The 20,319-nt window shown below is 41.4% G+C and overlaps 1 protein-coding gene across 19 annotated transcripts in view; it reads right to left on the reverse strand.

Moving 5' to 3' along the window:
* ADAT1 (adenosine deaminase tRNA specific 1) overlaps positions 1–20,319 on the reverse strand; it is a 35,275-nt gene that overhangs the window by 9,238 nt on the left and 5,718 nt on the right. For 8 of the 19 annotated variants that reach the window (XR_012075764.1, XM_072967726.1, XM_072967724.1 and 5 more), the window contains 4 exons: positions 17,786–18,389; positions 15,837–15,982; positions 15,231–15,330; positions 7,329–7,415 (listed from right to left, as the gene is read on the reverse strand). Coding sequence is in view for 13 of the 19 variants with exons in the window: in XM_072967726.1 (XP_072823827.1) it covers positions 7,329–7,415; positions 15,231–15,330; positions 15,837–15,982; positions 17,786–18,389 (937 nt within the window). In the remaining 6 variants the exon portion in view is untranslated. The other 11 variants (XR_012075765.1, XR_012075766.1, XM_006207499.4 and 8 more) reach the window with 11 other exon arrangements.

Raw genomic sequence — 20,319 nt, forward strand, 5'->3', positions numbered from 1 at the left:
GCTCAGAACATCGTCTTCAAGCCAAAAAGTGTTGCCAAGGTCCAGGTGCAGGCAGCTTTCCACCAGCCACAGACACGACAAAATCAGATGGGGCCTGCTTCTCTTCCCAGTGGAGCACTGGCGGCCAGCACGGGTCATTTTCTCCACATCAGTTTGTCTCCCCAGACAGTGAGCTAATGCTTGGCACTGAGAAACTCCATAAAAAAGGCAGTTAACTCCATGCTTTGAGGCAGAAATGACTACATGGAATAAATGCACAAAATTATTTAAATCAAGCCAGGCTTTAGAAATTCTAAAGAAAAAGAGAATAAAAATTATGCACACATAGTTTTAACATAGAGCCCACTATGAACACAGAATGAAGAAGAAGCACTGCTGAAAGAGCCAAATTCCAGAAAACATTCTGTTAGTAAAGAGAGAACTGTGTGGAATTATAAGCAGAGCTGCCTAAAGCATGCTGAGTCCCTCTTCCCTATACAACGTCACTTCTAGTATGTTGTGGTGTTCCTACAGTTTAAAACTATTTAAGACTTTTCCCACTTTTTTCTCTTTCCTAAAATTTATTTTAAAAAATAGGTATATATTAACATGGTTCAAAATTTTAAAAAATAAAATACAAAGGGTATTCAGTGAAAAGTCTCCCTTCCACTCCCAGGCCCCAGCCATTCCCTTTCCTTCCCCATAGGCCCTGGTTAGTGGTTTCCTGTGTATCTATTGAGAGACAGTTTAGCAAAACATAGGTCCTTTGTTTCAACTTTCTTTTTAATAGAAATAGAAAGTTATGCTGTCCTGCATTTTCCTTTTTTTTTCTTTTTGCACTCATTGTATTAAGAAACAGAACTTTGGGGGAGAGGGTATATATAGCTCAGTGGTACAGTGCATGCTTAGCATGTACAAGGTCTTGAGTTCAATCCCCAGTACCTCCATTTAAAAAAATTAAAGTAAGTTAATTTAAAAAAAGAAACAGAATTTTGAAGACATATTTCAACAAAGAAAAATTATATTTTTACCCTTTGACCCAGCAAATCTCACCTCTAAGAATCTATCCAAAAGATACACTGGCAGAAATACAAAATACTCAATGTAGGTTATTCACAAAGCATTCAAAAGATAATGAAATGTCCACCAACAACTAATAAAAATGGTTACTGCTGAGGGCGGGAAGAAACAGAGGGGAGGGGATAAGGTTGGAAGACTTCTCTGAATGTATCTTTTTTTTTTTTAACTTGTTTTAACTTGGGAATCACATAAATAGTTTACATAATTTTTTAAAAAGCCTCCCTAAAAATTGAAAGCAAAATAAGACAAAATTAACTGTGTATAGATTTGGAGCAATAACTAGAGAGGAACTATTTCAAATCACTTTAGAACATGATCCCTGGATCAGGGTTTGTCAGCCTCAGCACTATTGATATTTTTGGCTGGTTAATTTTTTGTTGTGGGAGGACAATTTTTTGTTGTCCTGTGTATCCTTGGGTGTTAGCACCCGAGGCTCAGGTGAGCTTCCCTGATTGGCAACACTTTGCATGTACTGTCACACATCACACACCCCTGCCAGGGGAATTAAGTGCTGTGTGTGTGACTCCCCTGGGAGAGCCTCTAAAATGTAGGAGGAGGGGGCATGCCATGCCAGGAGGAGCCATATGGGGAAGCACCAGGGTGGAACAGGAGGCAGAGGGAGCTAGGATGAAATGTGGGCAAGAGCCCTTATTGCGAAGGGAAAGGGAGGGGCCAGGTAGGGGAGCAGGTTTGGGACTGGCTAGTTTGACGAATTTCAGAGGACTCTGAGGCACAGTGACTGTCCCTATTTTTTAGGTGACTAGGGCAGGTGGGTAGTGGCCTGGAATGTGAGAACCCCAGAAAAGGGGTGTTTGGGGTATGGGCTCTGGATTGGTTGGTTTTCATATAAAAAGTGCACTCATGGATGAGTCTTTAACTATCTCTAGAAACTGGCTAGCCCTGGGAGGGATAGTTTCTCCAGGGTCAGTAAGGCTAAGATGTCAAAGCATCAGAAACACATGATTAGCACAGAGAGGACAACCAGAAACTACTGCTGGCTTTCTCCTAGACTTTGTCTATGCTGCTTTCCCTTTGCTGACTTCAATCCTTTCATTGTAATAAATGGTAACTATGAGTAAAACAGCTTTTTAAGTTCTGAGAGTCTGTCTAGTGAATAGTCAAAACTGGGGTGGTGCTGGAGACCCTCAACACAGCTGTATTATGTGAAAGGGTGATGGGGAACTTCATAATGGGATAGATTAGGCTGATACCACTGAACCCACTGATCAATCACTAAAAGTGGGACAACCAGATGTTATGTTCCCTTAGATGTGATGCAGCAGAAGTGTGCAGAATCACCTGCAAATGAGCTGAACCGGAAACTAATCAAGCATGTAAGTGCAAATTTACAGGAAATATGTGGGACAGAGGAACTTGTTATCAACACTGGAGGAAATAAGCAGCCAAATCCTGGGCGGAGTAGAGGCTACAGGACAAAGGACCCATTTGTTAAACACATGAAAAAGAGAGTGAACTGTTACAGATTTAGCCAGGTAAAAGATACCTCAATCAAATGCACTGTGTGGACTTTGGATACCAATTTGAAAAAATGAACAGTCAAAAGACATTTATGAGACAACAGGGGAAACCGAATGCAGACTGCATAATAGATATTAAGGAATCATTGTTAATTTTTTGAGTGAAATATGATGGTTAGGATTCAATTTAAAATGCTCCAAGAGAAAAAAATTGGAGAGGAAGGGGCAATAGATCAGATAACAGCAGCAGAAAGCTGTGGCTGTTAATCTTCTGTAGATAAAAGCTTCTGCCAGTCAAGGTATCCTAAATGCTACCATATCACAGGATTTGGAGTCAGGCAAAAGGATCTCTCTGATTAAAGTAGCATATGGGAGAGCCTAACTTTCGGGTAGTGATATTTCTGTCTTTCTTTCCTGCTGTCTAACAGAATTTCTTACAGAAAAAAATTCAAGGACAACTTGTTATGAAAAGCTTATGCATTACTTCTGTAATTAAAAAAAATTGAGAACATATGTTTACACACAAACTTAGAATAGGCAAATCCATAGAGACATAAGGTAGATGACTGCTTGCTCTGGGGTTAGGGGGTTGAGGGGAAATGGGGAGTGACTGCTAATGGGTACTATACTATGTCAAAGAGCGCTCCCGACCAAATTTAGAACAAAAATGTCCTAAAATTGAGGTGGTGTTTTTGCTCATCTTTGTGGATATATTAAAAACCACTAAATTGTATACTTTAAACGGGTGAATTTTATGGTATGAGAATTATATCTCAATAAAGCTGTTATTAAAAAATATTTAAAGCTATAAAAAATGCTGAGGAACCTACAAGGATCTTGAATAATCCCAATTTAGAGAGCTTCCATTTTCAGTTAATAAATTAGGAAGTAAAGAGGTTGATAGTTAAATATTAGAGGTTAGTGAAAACAGGATTGGTTGCTAGGTTTGTTGCTGAGTTGCTTTAGGGACTTTTGGCCTTTTAGACAGAACTCTTTCCATTGAAAATCATAGAAAACGGTGTCAAATGGGCTTACTCAGAACAACAGGAATTTATCTCACATAACTGAAGTCCAGAGTAGGCATTAGCTTCCGGCATCCAGACAAGGTCATGAGAGCTTTGATTTCTCTTGGCTGTTTCCTTCTTCACTGCTTTCATTCACAAGCTGGCTGTCTCTCTGCAGCAGGCAAAGGCAGCCACTGGCAGCTCCGAGACTGCATGGCGCTTATAGCTCCTGACACAAGAGGAGAGAGAATCTTACCTGAAAGCTCTGGCAACAGTTCCAGGACTGTTCAGGTCTGGCTCACATTCCTGGAGCCAAGGAATAAGGTTCACTTCTACCAATTCACATGGATAGAGCAGGAAAGGGTGGCTCTCTGAAGAGAGAAAGGCTGGGTGGACAAAACACATGTCCAGTATGACAGGTGAAGAGCCAAAACTTGCAGACTCAAACTTCTCAGCCTAATCAATACGTGCTGACTCAATGCAGGAACATACAGAATGGCACTGCTGCAGGGTACTTTTAGAGCATCCCATTCCAGATTCTTGTTCCATATTTTAGAGAAGCCCTAAAACGCAGGACACATTCGAAGGTCATTAGTGAGAAGCTATTTTAGCAGAGAGCCACTTCAATCAAGTATAGATTGTTCTATGTTCCAGAATTCCATCTATCTGACACAGAAGAGATACATCGCTCTGGTAGATGGAAGACTTCTTCCCCTGATTAGCCACAAGGAAAGTTAAGGCTTGTCCAGCATAAAAGAGTAAGGTGGTCGAGTATGAAAGAATGGAAAATACCGGGCTGCCAGTAAGCTTTTTGTGAACTTTCTCTTCTCATTTAAACTGATGATAATCTGCCGGATTTCTGATCCAAGATCCAAACGCCTGCTTCCGGAGTATGCTCCAGGCTTCCTGGTAAGCGGATGCAGCCTCCTTGTACTCTTGGTATGTCTCGAGCCTCTGCACCCTAATACACACACACCACCAAGCACACAAGGTTCTTACTGGACAGCTTACCACCAGGGCCAACAAGACACCGAGGCAATCAGCTGGCCAGATTTATTACAAGAGACTTAGGAACAGGAGGGTTTTGTTATGCTTTCCTAGAATGACTCTCATCTCCTTTGTAGGGAATTCACTAGAAAGCAATATGAATTAAAACAGGTAAGAATAAACAGAATGCTAGCTTTGTTTGATCCTGGTAAAATCAGATAAAACAAGAACAACTCTGTCTTCTTCTTTTCGGTTTAAAGTTTTCTAAACATCTATAATTTCCAACATTAGGATCTAGCCATTAGAAATTTCTTGGTTGCATTTTCCCAAAGCACTTTCTGTCTTATCCATATTCTCCTCTTGGTACTGCCAGCCAGCACTCCTTCCCACACCCCGTGGCTGTCTCTGACTGCTGAAGAATGGCTGGTGTGCTGAGTACTATCTGTAATACTCATACCCAGTTCTAAGATTTGCTTGTGACAAAGATTCTTTCGAACAAACTTGAGTCAGGCTCCTCTGAGCCCTCTTCCTGACCCAGCTCTGACCCTGAGCTCTGTCTTTGCCATCTTATAGTTGAAGAGACTGACTCACGTCTCATTGATTCCGGTTTTATCCTGCTTCTACTCTTTCCTTTTTTGCCAAGATCTGAGGAGACCCAAGTTGTTTCTTCACTCACTTCAGCACAGAGCAAAGCTGCTAATTGTAGCAAACACTGATGTTAGCTGTTAGATCAATTTCCCACAGCTTTCTGTTGGTTAATGGACGGGAGCTACACACATGACAATGTTAAATTTTACCTGAGTCCTCAGTTCCTAAAAAAAGCTATGGTTATGAAACCTTCCTCCCACCCTTCTATGTTCTGGCAAATGGCTGACTGCAAAGAGCTGCCCTTCCTCCTGACTTAGATAGACTTACAAACGCCCCTGGGTTTACCTGCGACAACCACCCTTCCCCATGACTTTGACTCACGGATGCCTCCTGGTTTACCTGTGACAAAGTCAGACACAGACCTTCCAAATGCCCAGTTTTTGTCTCATAACGATTAGCTGAACTGTTTGTACCCACTGACAAAATCTTGACAAATTATCTGCTAATTTGACCAAGTTTTAATTATGCTTCTCTCCTTCCCCTACACCCTTGAACTTTGAGCCACTCTTGGCCTGAGCCAGCATCAGCATGTGTAACAACCCTTCTTAACAACCCCTCCTGAGAACCGACATTTCCTGTTCAACTGTCTCATCACACCACCTGCTCATCCCATTCCCTGTTCTCAGTTCTGCCTAACCTTGCTTACCTCTCTGTATAAAAGAAAACTCTTTTGCATCTACTGTTCGAGGGGCTTATAGATCTTAGGATTGCAGTGCTCTTGCTATTGCATCAGTCCTCCTCCTCCTATTGTAACAGGCCCCTTCTCATACTGCAATAATCCTTTCGAAGTCCTAAGTCCAGATATGTTTTAAACACACAGAATATACGGAAACCCACCCAGTTCCAGTCTGACTCATTTTTCCAGACAAGAAACAAGCAAACTGACCATGGATGACTGGAGGGCATCAATACTGACTGCAAGATGCATGCTGGTGATAACAGCTGGCTAGCCTCTTCAGACAGAAGTGCTGAGCTACTCATTCGTCTCCCCACTGTCATATAAGAAAGAAGCTGGCTGGCATTTGTTGCCAGTTCCTGGACAGGAACCTCAAATTCTTAGAATTTCCCAAGTGATAAATGTCTTTGTTATTCATGATGAACCCCTCAGATCACACCAAGTTTAAGCTTAATGAGGTGACTCATGGTGGGTCCTAGACAGTTTCAGGGTAGACTAGCCATGCCAGAAAGCCGAACCATGAGATCAGAGAGTTTGGGGTGGGGAAAGCGGAAGGTGGAAATTGAGCTCAATCACATCATGTGGCCAACGATTCTATCAGTCATGCTCATGGATGAAACCCCAATAAAAGCTCTGGACACTAAAGTTCTGGTCAGCTTCCTGGTTGGTGACAGACAGAGATGTGCTGGGAGGGTGATGTATCCTGAGGACTACGAAATGTCAGGTTTGGAACTCTCTCAGACCACACCCTGTGTGTCCCTTCTTTTAGCTGGTCCTGATTTGTATCCTTTAAAATAGAAGGTAATTATAAGGATGGTGCTTTCCTGAATTCTGTGAGTTGTTCTAGCAAATTATTGAACCGGAGCAGGGAGTAGGAACCTCCGAGTTTGTAGTCAGTTGGTTGGAACTGTGAGTGGCTTGGGGCACCCCCAGCTTGTGGCTGGTGTCTGAAGTGAGGTCAGTTTGTGGGGACTGTGTCCTTATCCTGTGAGGGTAACTAACACCCCAGGGTTAGTGTCTGAACTCCCCCCCAACCCCGAAGTGGCTCTATAGCCCTCTACATTCCTGTGTGGAAAGTAATTTAAGTCATGGAACTGCAATTCCAAATCACTGATGTGAACAATGGAAAAAGAGAAGAGAATGACATTCCTAAAAGAATACATTGCTTCCCAAGCACTCACATTTCCACAACGCTCTCCATTGGGAGGTGGAATAAAAGGAGGGCCTGGAATGGGCCAGACTCAATCCCACCCTTAGGCTCCTGTGACTCTGTACCACCAAACTACCCACTTTTCACACCTGAGATCATACTTGTACCTAAAGGTGGGGCTGCAGGGATTGAAGAGTATGTGGTCAGTAGGAAGTACCCACTGGCCTACTGAACCACCACTCCTGCCAAAGCCTTCTACCACACAAAAGCCAGGATTAAACCAGAAGTCTTCCTAAACATAAAAAAACATAGGTCAATGGTATCACCTGAGGGAGTCTGGCCACTTGTCCTCTGAAATACTGCTCAGCAGCTTCTGGAATGATCTAAAGAGTTCTATTTTGCTGATTCGGGATCTGTTTAGAGAAAGAAGACCAAGAGGATTTATTAAATGTTTAGTATGTACGAGCCTTCACATAGTATCTTTTTAGGTCTGAATGTCCCAGAGCCCCCATTTTCACCTGTACTTGGCAAGAAGAAAAATCTAGACCTGAGAGTCTGATTATGTTGAGGCACAAAAATGATTTTCATTTTAAGAAATGTCATCAGTGGTGAATTATCGAAGTGAGAGGCAAAAATGGGGTAAAAACAGAGGGAATTACTAACTTTCATCCCCAGGATGCCTGTCAGCCACGTCTGGCTACCTCCTTCCAAAAGCACTGGCCCCTTGGGTAATGCTGCTTACAAGCAATGGAAGGCTTTGTTTCAGAGACCTGAGTGCTGCTCCCTGTGTGAACAGTGGTTATAAAGCCCATTTGGACAAGTCACCTGAGGAAGAATCTCCAGGCTGTCCCCCTGGGCATTGTGAGCCTTTGGAGGTGAATCCTTTGCTTTTAACATCAAGCTTTACGGTGGCCAGTTTGAAAGAGTGAAAAAAGTCAGTATGAAGTCCTTACCAGCTACTTGGGCCTTCTTGGTTTTGGCTGTTCATGACAGACTATACTGTATGTACCTCCTTCCCTTCCTGCATATACACAATTCATGGGCTGATCAAGAAGTTCAGAAGTGTTATGTGTGCCAACAACATACAGTCTCATCTTTACATACCATACCCTCCAACCAACCTTGAAAATCGTACTCAGACCCAGTGGCCATCACTGACATATATGAAATAGGGAATTGTACGGTCTACCAAAAAGTTTTCTTACCTGGCAGGGACCTAGCCTATTGCAAGAATCACTGTTTAAAGGGGGACCCTGAGCCCCAACATGCCACCATCTCTGGGCCTTAACTGCGTTAGAGTGACTGCTGGCACAAAGGAATATAAGGCTGCTATATATTTTTAAAAAAAGGGGGAAGGGTATAGCTCAAGAAGTAGAGCCCATGCTTAGCTTGCACGAAGTCCTGGGTTCAATCTCCGGTACCTCCCCCCAAAATAAATAAATAAACCAAAAAAAAAAAAAAGCTACAACCAAAAAAACTAATGGAACTCATTAACAGATGACAGGAGAACAGTAATAAAATTATGAGGAAAATATATACAAAGAAAGTATTTGTTAGAATTCAACATCCTTTGAATAATTTAAAATCTTTTACCAAACTAGTGATAGAAAACATAGTATTTAAATTCATAAAGAATATCTATAAGAAAACCTACAGGAAATATATGTCCTTAAAATCAGGAATAATACCAGGATATTTGGTATCATTGCTTTTATCCAACATTATAAGAATGTCTGGTCAGTAAGACAAGGAATGAAAGGAATAAAGACTGAAAAGCAAAAACCAAAGTCATTCTTTGCAGATGATTGTGCTATTGTTAGTTGTGATCAGCACAGTAGGTTAAGAAAAAAAACTTTAAAAAGGAATGGAGGTTTGGAAAGGAAACACTGTTTGAAAAAGATTGTTTTCATTAAAAAATTTCAAAAGAATTTCCATATACATTAGTAGACTAAAATGAGTTAGCTAAGCTGCTAGATACAACCATTAATTACAAGAGAGAAACAAATAACAAAAACTGATTGCAATAGCAGTCACCAGAAAATGAAATAAAAGGAAATTACTTAAAATGGAATCTGTGGTAGCCAGCATTCAAGATGGTGATTCTTGCCTCCTGGAATTCATGCCCTATGCAATCCCCTGAATATGGGGTGGGAATGCATTGAATAGGGCTGATCCAAAAAACCATTAGGAGATTGTAGATGGCGTGTAACTTCTGAGACTAGTCTGAAAGGGCTCTGTGGCCTCTGCCGTGCTTGCCTTGGGAGGAACGAGCCACCATGTTGTGAAGACAAATATTTGTAGCTTTATGGAGAGATCCAAGTTGAGAGGAACTGAAGCCTTGCCAACAGCCAGCACTGACCTGGCAGCCACAGGAGTGAGCCACTTTGAAACTGGATCCTCCAGCTCCAGCCAAGCCTTCGAGGACTGACATAATGGATTGCAACCTCATGAGCCCCTGGGTCAGAATTATCCAGTTAAGCTCCTCCCAAATTCCTGACCCACAGGGACTGTGGGAAATAATACAAGTTAACTGTTGTATTAAGCTACTGAGTTGAGTTTTTTTTTTGTTTTTTTTTTTGAGGAGGGGAGAGGAATTTGTAATACAGCAACAGACAACTAACACAACGTTCAAGAACTAATACAACATGGATGCTAGCTGCTATGCTCCAATGAGCCCTGGTTCCTTTTAGCAGTGAGGATTACATTCTTAGATATTAGATTCTTCCTGGTGACTTGGTTAACACTGCTGGTTGGTGAAACAAAGAACTAGGAAAGCTATACATACATACATAATTTTTTAAAGATTTTAAAATTCATATTCACATTTCAATCTAGCCCTATCTTTATTCTAACATATTTAGACACACTTAATTTTTAAAAAAATCTCTTACTGTTCTCTTTTGTAGTCCTACAGGCCATGTAATGATCTCTCCAGGATGCTCTGGTATCTCATCTGGGATGGAAAGAAAATTTGCTTCTTCAGAGCAAAGAGAATTTAAAAGGATTTGCCACATTAGGGCAAAGGGTAAAATTAAGCTTCTTGAAAATGAGGGTCCTTTATCTGACTCCTGCTATTATCTCATTGTTTCTAATAAATGCAAGGACTTAAATAAAATAATACCTTCTATGGTAACATCCCAGTATGAGTTCATATTCCAGATAGTTCTAAAAAAGGTAGTCCGAGGATAGCATTCTGGAATGAGCAGTGAGAAAACCCATTCTCTCCCTAGCACTTGTTGGTCTTTAAAATGAAAATAACTCTGATCCTTTCACATATAATATGCAGCTTCATTTGATGGCCAAGGAGAAAAATCTATCTTAACAAGATGTCTACAGCAAGGCTTGCACCTTGTTAGAGGTCCTCTCTCTCATTCAATTCTCACAACATTCCTGGGCGATAAATACTCTTAGTTACCCTTGCTTTATTGCCGGGGAAATGGGAGGCTTAGAGAGGTAAAGTAATTAGCCCAGGTTCATACAACTGGGAGGAAAGGGAGCCGGGAATTAAACTTCAGTCTCTTGAGCTGAAACTGAGTTCGTCTGCCGAGTTTATGATTAACCTCTCTATCCAAAACTTTACTCCCTTTCTTTCCCTGAACCTGCTCCCCACAAGATTGAGGAGTATCAAAGAAAAGAGGATTTGAAACCATATACGAGCCCCTGTGTCTGTGCCCTTTGAAGTAAAAGGCTTTTGCTTTAGTCTCCCAGGCCTCCCTTGAATCTCCAAAGGCTGGCTCAAGAGTGAATGATAAGGAAATGTGAAGATGTAGAAACAAAGGATAGCTGTTGGGCCAGGAAATGGGCAATAATTTTGACTATAAACCATGTCGCAGAATCACCAAATTCCTAGTTCGCTGAAAGATACAGATAACATTCCTAAATTGTTTCTATAGAAGTAGATCCCTACCAGATGAAAACTGCTCACCATAAGCACATAGACCCTAGACCGACTGGAAACAGAAGGTTTTTGATGATGCTTGAAACTTCACCTTGATGCCAACCAATCCAAGAACTGTGCATGAGCTGATCACATACTCTGTAGCTCCCTCCCTCACAATGCCTTTAAAACCCCTTCCCTGAAAGCCATCAGGGAGTTTGGGTCTTTTAAGCATGAGCCGCAGGTTCTCCCTGCTTGGTGCCCTGCAATAAATGCTGTACTTTCCTTCACCATAACCCCCCCCCCCGTGTCAGTTGATTGGTTTTACTGTGCATGGGCAAGTAGACCCAAGTTTGGTTAGGTAACAGAACTGCAAAGCTTCTGCTCTTCCCACCATTCACTTCCTCCCCATAAGGAATCTGCCTTCTAAATGGAGAGACGTTCACAACATGTCAGAGACTTCAGATTAACTACCAATATTCTCATTTTACAGTTATTAACACACTGGGGTCCAGAGAGCTTTTCATGTGCCTATTGGCCGGCCATCTGTATGTTTTCTTTGGAGAAATGTCTATTTAGATCTTCTGCCCATTTTTTGACTTGGCAGTTTGTTTTTCTCTTATTGAGTTGTATGAGCTGTTTGTATATTTTAGAAATTAAGCCTTCGTCAGTAGCATCATTTACAAATATTTCCTTCTAGTTCGTAAGTTGTCTTTTCATTTTGTTTATGGTTTCCTTTGCTGTGCAAAAGCTTATAAGTTTGATTAGATCTCATTTGTTTAATTTTGCTTTTATTTCTATTGCTTTGGGGGCTGACCTAGGAAAACATTGTTATAATTTATGTCAGAGAATGTTTTGCCTATGTTCACTTCTCTTCGTTTTAGGGGGTCCTGTCTTATATTTAAGTCATTTTGAGTTTATTTTTGTGTATGGTGTGAGGGAGTATTCTAACTACATTGATTTACATGCTGCTGTTCAGCTTTCCTAATATCACTTGCCAGAGAGACTGTCTTTTCTCCACTGTATGTTCTTGCCTCCTTTGCCAAAGATTAATTGACCATAAATGTGTGGGTTTATTTCTGAGCTCTGTCCTGTTCCATTGATCCATATGTCTGTTTTTATGCCAATACCACACTACTTTCATTACTACAGCTTTATAGTATTGTCTGAATTCTGGGAGGGCTATGGCTCCAGCTTTGTTCTTTTCCCTCAGTATTACTTTGGCAATTCTGAGCCTTTTGTGATTCCATATAAATTTTAGGATTATTTGCTCCAGTACTGTGAAAAATGTCATGGGTAATTCGATAGAGATCACATTAATTCTGTAGATTGCTTTGGGCCGAATAAGAACACAAAAAGATGCTCAACACTGCTAGTTATCAGAGAAATGCAAAACAAAACTATAATGAGGTATCACTTCACACCAGTCAGAATGGCCATCATTAAAAAGTCCACAAACAATAAATGCTGGAGAGGGTGTGGAGAAAAGGGAACCCTCCTACACTGTTGGTAGGAATGTAGTTTGGTGCAGCCACTGTAGAAAACAGTATGAAAGTTCTTCCAAAAACTTAAAATAGTTACCATATGATCCAGCAATCCTACTCTTGGGCATACATCTGGAGAAAACTCTAATTTGAAAAGATACATGCACCCCAATGTTCATAGTAGCAGTATTTATAATAGCCAAGATAAGGAAACAACCTAAATGTCCACTGACAGATGAATGGATAAAGAAGATGTGGTATACATATACAATGGACTACTACTCAGCCATAAAAAAGAATGAAATAATGCCACTTGCAGCAACATGGATGGACCTAGAGATTATCTTATTAAATGAAGTTAAGTCAGAGAAAGACAAATATCATATAATATCACTAATATATGGAATATAAAAAATTATACAAACAAACTTATTTATAAAACAGAAACAGACTCACAGCCACAGAAAACAAACTGATAGTTACCAAAGGGAAAAAGGGTGGCAGGGATAAACTAGAAGCTTGGGATTAGCAGGTACAGACTATTATATACAAAATAGATGAACAACAAGGTCCTACTGTATAGCACAGGGAACTATATTCAGTATCTTGTAATAACCTATAATGAAAAATAATATATATATGTATAACTGAATCAACTATGCTGTATACCAAGAACTAACACAACATTGTGAATCAACTATACTTCAATTTAAAGAAAAAAAAAGAGAGTATGGATTCAATTAAAGAAGAATATTTAGACTTGAGTGAAGCAGCAAACTGAAAACCACAGTCAGGTGGGTGTGGCCAGTATGAGTTGTTACTACCCTGTCACTGACAGCAGAGGCAGAGCTCAGCAGGAAACATGGCCCCTGTCCCTCATGAACTGCTCTGCTCACACATCCTGCCCTGTGGCTAACAGCTAGTCCCCTGAGAGATGCAAACAGTGGCCCAAACCCAGGAGGCCTTTGGGGAAACACTGATCAAAAAGTCTCTGCCCACAATTTTGTAAATTTTAATCAATTCAACAGCCTAGGCCTCCAAGAGACAGGTCAGGTCTGCCATCCTGGCTATTTGAACCATGGTTAGTGTCTGTGAAGAACAAAACTTTTTTTTTTTTTAAGTCAAAAGGATGTAAGTTGTTATTGTTTCTGCTGAGGCAGGCAAATCAGCATGTCAAAAAGAAAAGAAACAAATCCACCTCTGAACTTTAATTACAATACAACTTTTTATGTAAGAGCATAATAAAGAAATGGAAAAGCCACTTACGGTGAAAAGAACTACTGTAAATTGTGGAAGCTTGAATAGATATTTCTTTAAAGAAGATACACATTCAGTGGCAGCTCAATCCAGACTGAGAAGGAATTGTGTTTGGTGGAGAGGCCACTCCTCCGCAACCCGACCACCCTCAGGCTATTGCAGATCCCTGCGCCTCGTTGGGAGGGAAAAGTAGAGTGGGCAAGACGAACAATAAGCGAAGGAGGAATCAGTAAGGCAGATGAACCTCCAAACACACAATGAGGAAACCCAAGCCTCACATCCAGTAGACCACAGGCCCCACATTTCAATAAAAGCCAATTTGTGGATGCAAAGTCTTGTTTTTATGGCACCCTTCTTGCCAGTCTAATCACTATGCAGCTTCATAAATAATTCTAGGGTTCCAACCTTTATTTACTAAACCAGAATCTCTAGTAACAAAGCCCAAGAAAGTGTTCTTTTCAAAATCTTCCAGGGGAAAGAACAGTTTTTCCAACAAATGGTGTAGAGACAACTGGACATCCACATGCAAAAGAATGAAGTTGTGTCCCTACCTCATACCTTATAAAAAACTAATTCAAGATGGATCAAAGACCTAAACATAGCTAAAACTATGAGAAGAAAACACAAAGTAAATCTTTGTGATCTTCGATTAGACAATGGCTTCTTACATATGACACTAAAAGCACAAACTACCAAATACAAAAATAGATAAAATGGACTTCCTCAAAATTTAAAACTTTTGTGCTTTAAAGGATGCTTTCAAAAATGAAAAGACAACCCAGAGAATTGGAGATAGTATTTGCAAATATGTATCTGAGAAAGGACTCATATTCAGAATATATAAAGAAATCTTGCCATCAACAGATCTGAATAGATATTTCTTTAAGGAAGATATACAAATGGCTAATAAATACATGAAAAGATACTTAGCATCATTAGTTGTTAGGAAATGCAAGTCAAAACCCCAACGGGATAGGATGTCACACCCACTAGAATGGTTACAATACAAGATAGATTATAGTAGTGTTGGAAAGGATGTAGGGTAAGTGAAACTATCATACATTGCTGGTGGGAGTTTAAAATGGTGAGCCTGTTATGTAAAACAGTTTGGTAGTTTCTCAAAAGTTAGACGTAAGATTTTCATATGACCCAGCAATTCCACTCTTAGGTATACCCAAGAGAGGTGAAAACAAATGTCCACCCAAAAGCTTGTGTACGAATGTTCAAAGCAGAATTATTATTCATAATAGTCAAAGAGTGAAAGAACTCAAATGCTCATCAATGGATGAATGGATAAAAAACTGGCACACCCATACAGTGGAATATAGGAATGAAGGAGTGATACATGATACAACCTTGAACCTTGAAAATCTTGTGTGAAGTGGAAATAAGCCTCAGACAGTATGACTTCCTGTAGTGAAACGTCTAGAATAAGTAAATCCATGGAGAGAGAAACTAGATCTGTGGATCCCAAGGGCTGGAGAAGAGCATGGGGAGTGACTGTTAATAGGTGCAGTTTCTTTTTGTGGTGATGAAGATGTTCTGGAATTAGAGAGTGTGTGAGGTGTGAGTGCACAGCCACCACCTCTGTCTGCCCCAAAATGCTGTACCTGGCCTGAAGGCGTCCGATTCCTTTCTTTGTTGTTCCCTGTGGAAAGCCATTGGCAGTGACATCCAACGGCTGCTCAGGAACTGCACTCCAGCTGATGGCTGTGAAAAGATAAGATTCTGGGGTTAAAACTGTTCAGTTTTTTGTAAATGTCAGAGGTGTTTTAATAAACATATTTCCCTACCACTGCAGACCCATGAGAGCTGGCTGGCGCGTCAGAGACAGCGGCTGCCATTCTGAAGCCTGGCCTCCAGAGCACAGCAGTATAAAGCAGTTCCTGATGCATCCTCCTCCTCATCATAGCAACAACCACTGAGCGTCTACCATATGCTGAACACACAGTAAACACATGAAATAGAGTTTCTCATTTATTCCTCGTAATAACCCTGATAAAGAAATGCTACTCTTCTCTGAAGATGAAGAAACTGAGGCCAAGAGGGGACAAGTTGCCCAGGGTCACACACAGTATGAACTTGACCCAGTGTGGGTGTCTCTCGAGCCACACTATTGACCACTCGGATGGTAAACTGCCTACCCAGGCTGGGAGGGTACAGCCCCTCTGAGGTCATTCTGTGGTTGGGGCGTAAGTGGAACCTGAATCCCTTACCTGCCCCACAAGGAACAAGTCGGCCTGGGCTGTCAGCCTTTTTTGCCTGCATTGCATAGCGGCCGTGTTCAAATAGTAAATCTGACTGCTGTATTTTCACTTCTTGAACTCCAAAGCCTTTGGGTAGAGCCGAGACGTTCTGACACCTAAATGTGAGGGAAAATGCACGCAGTTTAGGCTCACTCCTTGAGAAAGAGAGTATCTAGGACTGTGGACCACATCACCACCCATGTCTTTGGTGGGAGGCAAAGGCCTTAGGAGGTGTGTGGATTTATTTATTTGCTTATTTATTTATGGGGAGTATGGTACTGGAGGTTGTGACAAAATAGAATCTAGATCGTATCAACCTTATGTTTGGAGGAAGAACCCTTGTATCACTCTGAAGTGACAGCTAGGAACTGAGTCACCACTCCTCAAGGACTTCAGTAACATCAAACTCCATTCCAGATGTTGGCTTTGAAAGATTTGAAAACCGTAAGCAGAAATATTAACCTGTTGGCATCTGCTTCCTAGTGAATCCTTCAAACAAGCCAGAAACCAAGATGATCCTTTAATATAAAAGCTTTATTTTTTTTCCTCTCTTGAATATTTCACCCAAACTAGATGCCAACATGAAGTAGGTCTACAACTGAACAGACAGCAACTGAACAGACAGACAGTAGGTCTACAACAGTCTCAGAATCAGGAAAACATAGAAAACATCTTGGGTACAGAGCCTAGGGTTGCCTTTTCCCCCCTTAAGTTCTTTATTGGTATACAGTTTATATAACATAAAATTCACCCATTTAAAGTGCATAATTCATTTTTTTTAGTAGATTGAGAGAATTGTGCAACGATCACCACAATCCACATTTACAACATTTTCGTCACCCCAATAAGAAATGCTGCCCATATTGGCAGTCACTTCCTATCCCCTCTCCAGCCCCTGGCATCCATGAATCTACTTTCTGTCTCTATGGATTTGCCTATTCTGTACAATTCACTTCATGAAATCACACAAAATGTAGCTTCTTTCACTGAGCATAGGTTTTTCAGGGTTTATCCGTGTTGTGACAGGTATCAGCACTCCATTCCTTTTTGTGGCTGAGTAATATTCCACTGCACGGATCTGCCACATTTTATTTATCAATTAGCCAGGTGGTGGACATTTGGGTTGTTTCACTCTGGGGCTATCATGACTAATGCTGCTATGAACATCCCTGTAAAGGTTTTATGTGGATGTATGCCTTTGTTTCTCCCAGGCATGTACCTGGCAGTAGAATCAATGGGTCATATCCTGGGGCTGCTTCCCAGAGTCGGCCTCAGGGTGGTACATTTGACAAGGACCCACAGCTTTCCCCAGCCACGACTCCATCCTGCCCTCAGTTACTACAGCATTAATCAGGTTTGGCTGCCCTTCTTCAGGGAGACCTCACTTGAGTGGTCATCTTTGTCTTTTATCTTTTTAAAAATTAACACTAATGATTGAGAGTTTTTAAACATTATGATAGCAATATAGGTACAGTGCATAAAAATTAGAAAACAGAAAGAAAAAAACACCACCCATAATATCATAATCATATTAATAATACCTTGGTGTATATCTTCGAAGCTACAATTTTGTTTTCTACTTGTGTATATACTTTAAGACCAAAATGAACTCTATTTATCTTCTAAATTGCTCTCTAAACACTATGAGCATCTTCCCATGTTAAATATTCATCAATATTTGTTGTAACAAAAACCACAATCTATTGCTGGCCATTTCAGTGGTTTCCTTTTGTTTTGTTTTTCAATGAGAACACACAATGTTAAATGAGCACTTTCTTCATTATTTCCTCAGGACAAATCCTAACTCTTTGTACGTCTGTATGTATGTATGTATGTATGTCCAAGGCTCTTTGAACAAACTCTCAGACTGCTTCTCTGAAACACTATCCCAGCCGAGCCCTCCCTCCCTGCCCTCCTACCTCCCAGTCAGTGCTCTCTGCATGGCCTCCTGGCTGTACGGGCACTTTCCAATGACCACAGCTGACAGGTAGACGGGCTCTTCTAGGAAGTGCATCAACAGTGCCCCCTGGCATCCCAGGACGTTCCACCGTGCCAACTTGTCACTGCAGGACATGGAGCAAGTTCTGTCTCCCCGGCCTGGCTTCACTCGGAGCAGCCCCACCTGGTGATACGCAGCACCAGGCTTCCCTGAGTCTCCAGCTTCTCCCGGCACACACTTGGCTCCAGTTCTATAAACGTCTACCACTTTGGCACCACCGGGGGCCACTCCAGTAACAGCAGCCAGTTCCTCTGCAGTGAGATTAGAGCTGTTGACTTTTGGTGGGTTTGAGTCACCTTCCTGATTGCCAAAACTCCGATGGTGAGCCACACAGTCAGAAGTCCCGGGCTCAAGGCTTATCTTTTTGATCACAGGACTATCCAGATCTTCACATTTCCTTTTACCTTCAGGAGCTTCTAGGTAACCACTGGCTTCTACTGATGGGTTATTAGCCCAATCTCTACTGACAGGACAGCAAGGCTGATCTTCAAACTCAAGCATTGGAATGATGGAGGCATCCCCACCTGCAGGAGAAGAAATCCCTTAAACCAGTGGTTCTCAGTGAGGTCCCCAGACCAGCTACATTACTGTCCCTTTAGGAACTTGTTGGAAATGCAAAGTAGACCTGGTGAATCAGAAACTCTGGATGTGGTACCCAGCAGTCTGTTTTAACAAGCTGTCTAGATGATTCTAATGTAAGTTCAAGTTTGAGAACCACTGCCTTAAACAAAGCTTAATTCTATTCTCCCAAATGAGTAAGAACACTTGACCAAACTTCCCTAATAAGACTCCTCTGGGGCTTTTGCTGAAGACCCCATCCAAGACCCAGTTAGTTAGAATTTCTCAGGGGGAGGAGTCTTGAAGATGGAATAGTTTAACAAAGATCCCAGGTGATTCTTATCACAAAAAGTTTTGGAAACACTAATTTAGACCAGGGTATCTCAACCTCCACACTGACATTCTGGGCCAGATAATTCTTTGCCTGGGGGCTGTCATGTATATTACAGGATGGTTAGCAGCCTCCTTGATCTCTGCCCTCTACATATCAATAGCACCCCTGAGTCTGACCATCAAAAATGTCTGCAGATGTTGCCAAATGTCCCCTGGGCAGCAAAACTGTCCTCAGTTGAGAACCCCTGGTTTAGAATGAGCACTGTTTCCCAAGCGCATTTTGTGGAATATTATCCCATAAGATGCCATGGGAAACAAAAGTGGACGGTTGATTTCATGGTTAAATAAATTTGGCAAATAATGCTCACCATTTCCCCATCTTGGCGATTTATGTGCATATCCTCACAGTAAAGACTGACGTTTCTCCCTGCTGGTTTAGAGATTTCTGACCTACTTTGTGTTTATAGAGAATCAAAGAAAACCAGAGGTCAGTAAAAATCACAGCATCCCCTTGGAAAGGGAGCTACTCCTTCAGACTCTAACCTAATGTGTGGTGATTTCTACAGTGTGTAAATAATACATCTGTGGTCTATATAACCTAAGAGTGGGAAGGGCAAGAAAGACAGAAGTGGAAGTACTGCCAGAAAGGCTGGCTGGCAGGCTTCCAGAGACCTCACAAGGTGACAGTGACTTTAGAGAATTCACCAGGGCCTACCTCCACACTAAAGATTTGGAGACCTGATCTTGAAAGATGCCTGAACTCGAGAGGCTGACGCACGCAGATATAACTCACAAGTAAGAGTCTGAAGTAGCTAACCCAGGTACCAACTTATCAATTAGTAGCGGGGAATAAATGCCAAGGGAGCTAGGACAGTCACATCCTCTAGGTAGCATTCTTTCTTCCTGCAGACAAACCAGGGGTGGACATCACACTGTAAATATCACCCATGACTCGGAGTTAGATCATTGGTCCCAGATTTTGATTTCCCAGACCAGTAAAATTTCCAGATTTTAAGATCAATATAGCATTGTTAACTTTTTATTCTATCAAGCAACATCTTTAAAAATTCTAATTACCATTATTTTAAAAAACTGTATAGACTTCATAACCTTTAAATGGAAGAAATTAGCTTTTTCAAAAACTCACCGGATAGTCCTGCTTCTTTTCATCTGGCCATGGACCAGCCTATGGGCCACTGATTGATGTAGTTTGACTAAGCGGTCAGGCCAGCTGTGATGCCCAGATGTATCTCTCTCCCCAAGAAGGCTACACCTGCCACTGAGGTCAGCCAGGCCCCAGCTACTCAAAGTGTGGTCCATGGGCAACATGTGGGAACTGGTTAGAAGTGCTCTACCCTTAGATCTACTGAATTTGAATCTGCCTTTTAACAAGATTCCTGGGTGATTCACATACATATTACAGTTTGAGAAGCACTGAGTCAGGAAACATCCTTTGGTCCTTGGGTGCCCTGGTCCAAGAACACTGCTAAGAACAGAGTATGAATGAGCCCTGTCTCCTTCTTTTTTTTTTTTTTTACATTTTTTATTGATTCATAATCATTT

This window comes from Vicugna pacos, chromosome 9 (genome assembly GCF_048564905.1).
Source record: "Vicugna pacos chromosome 9, VicPac4, whole genome shotgun sequence".
Lineage (NCBI taxonomy): Eukaryota > Metazoa > Chordata > Mammalia > Artiodactyla > Camelidae > Vicugna > Vicugna pacos.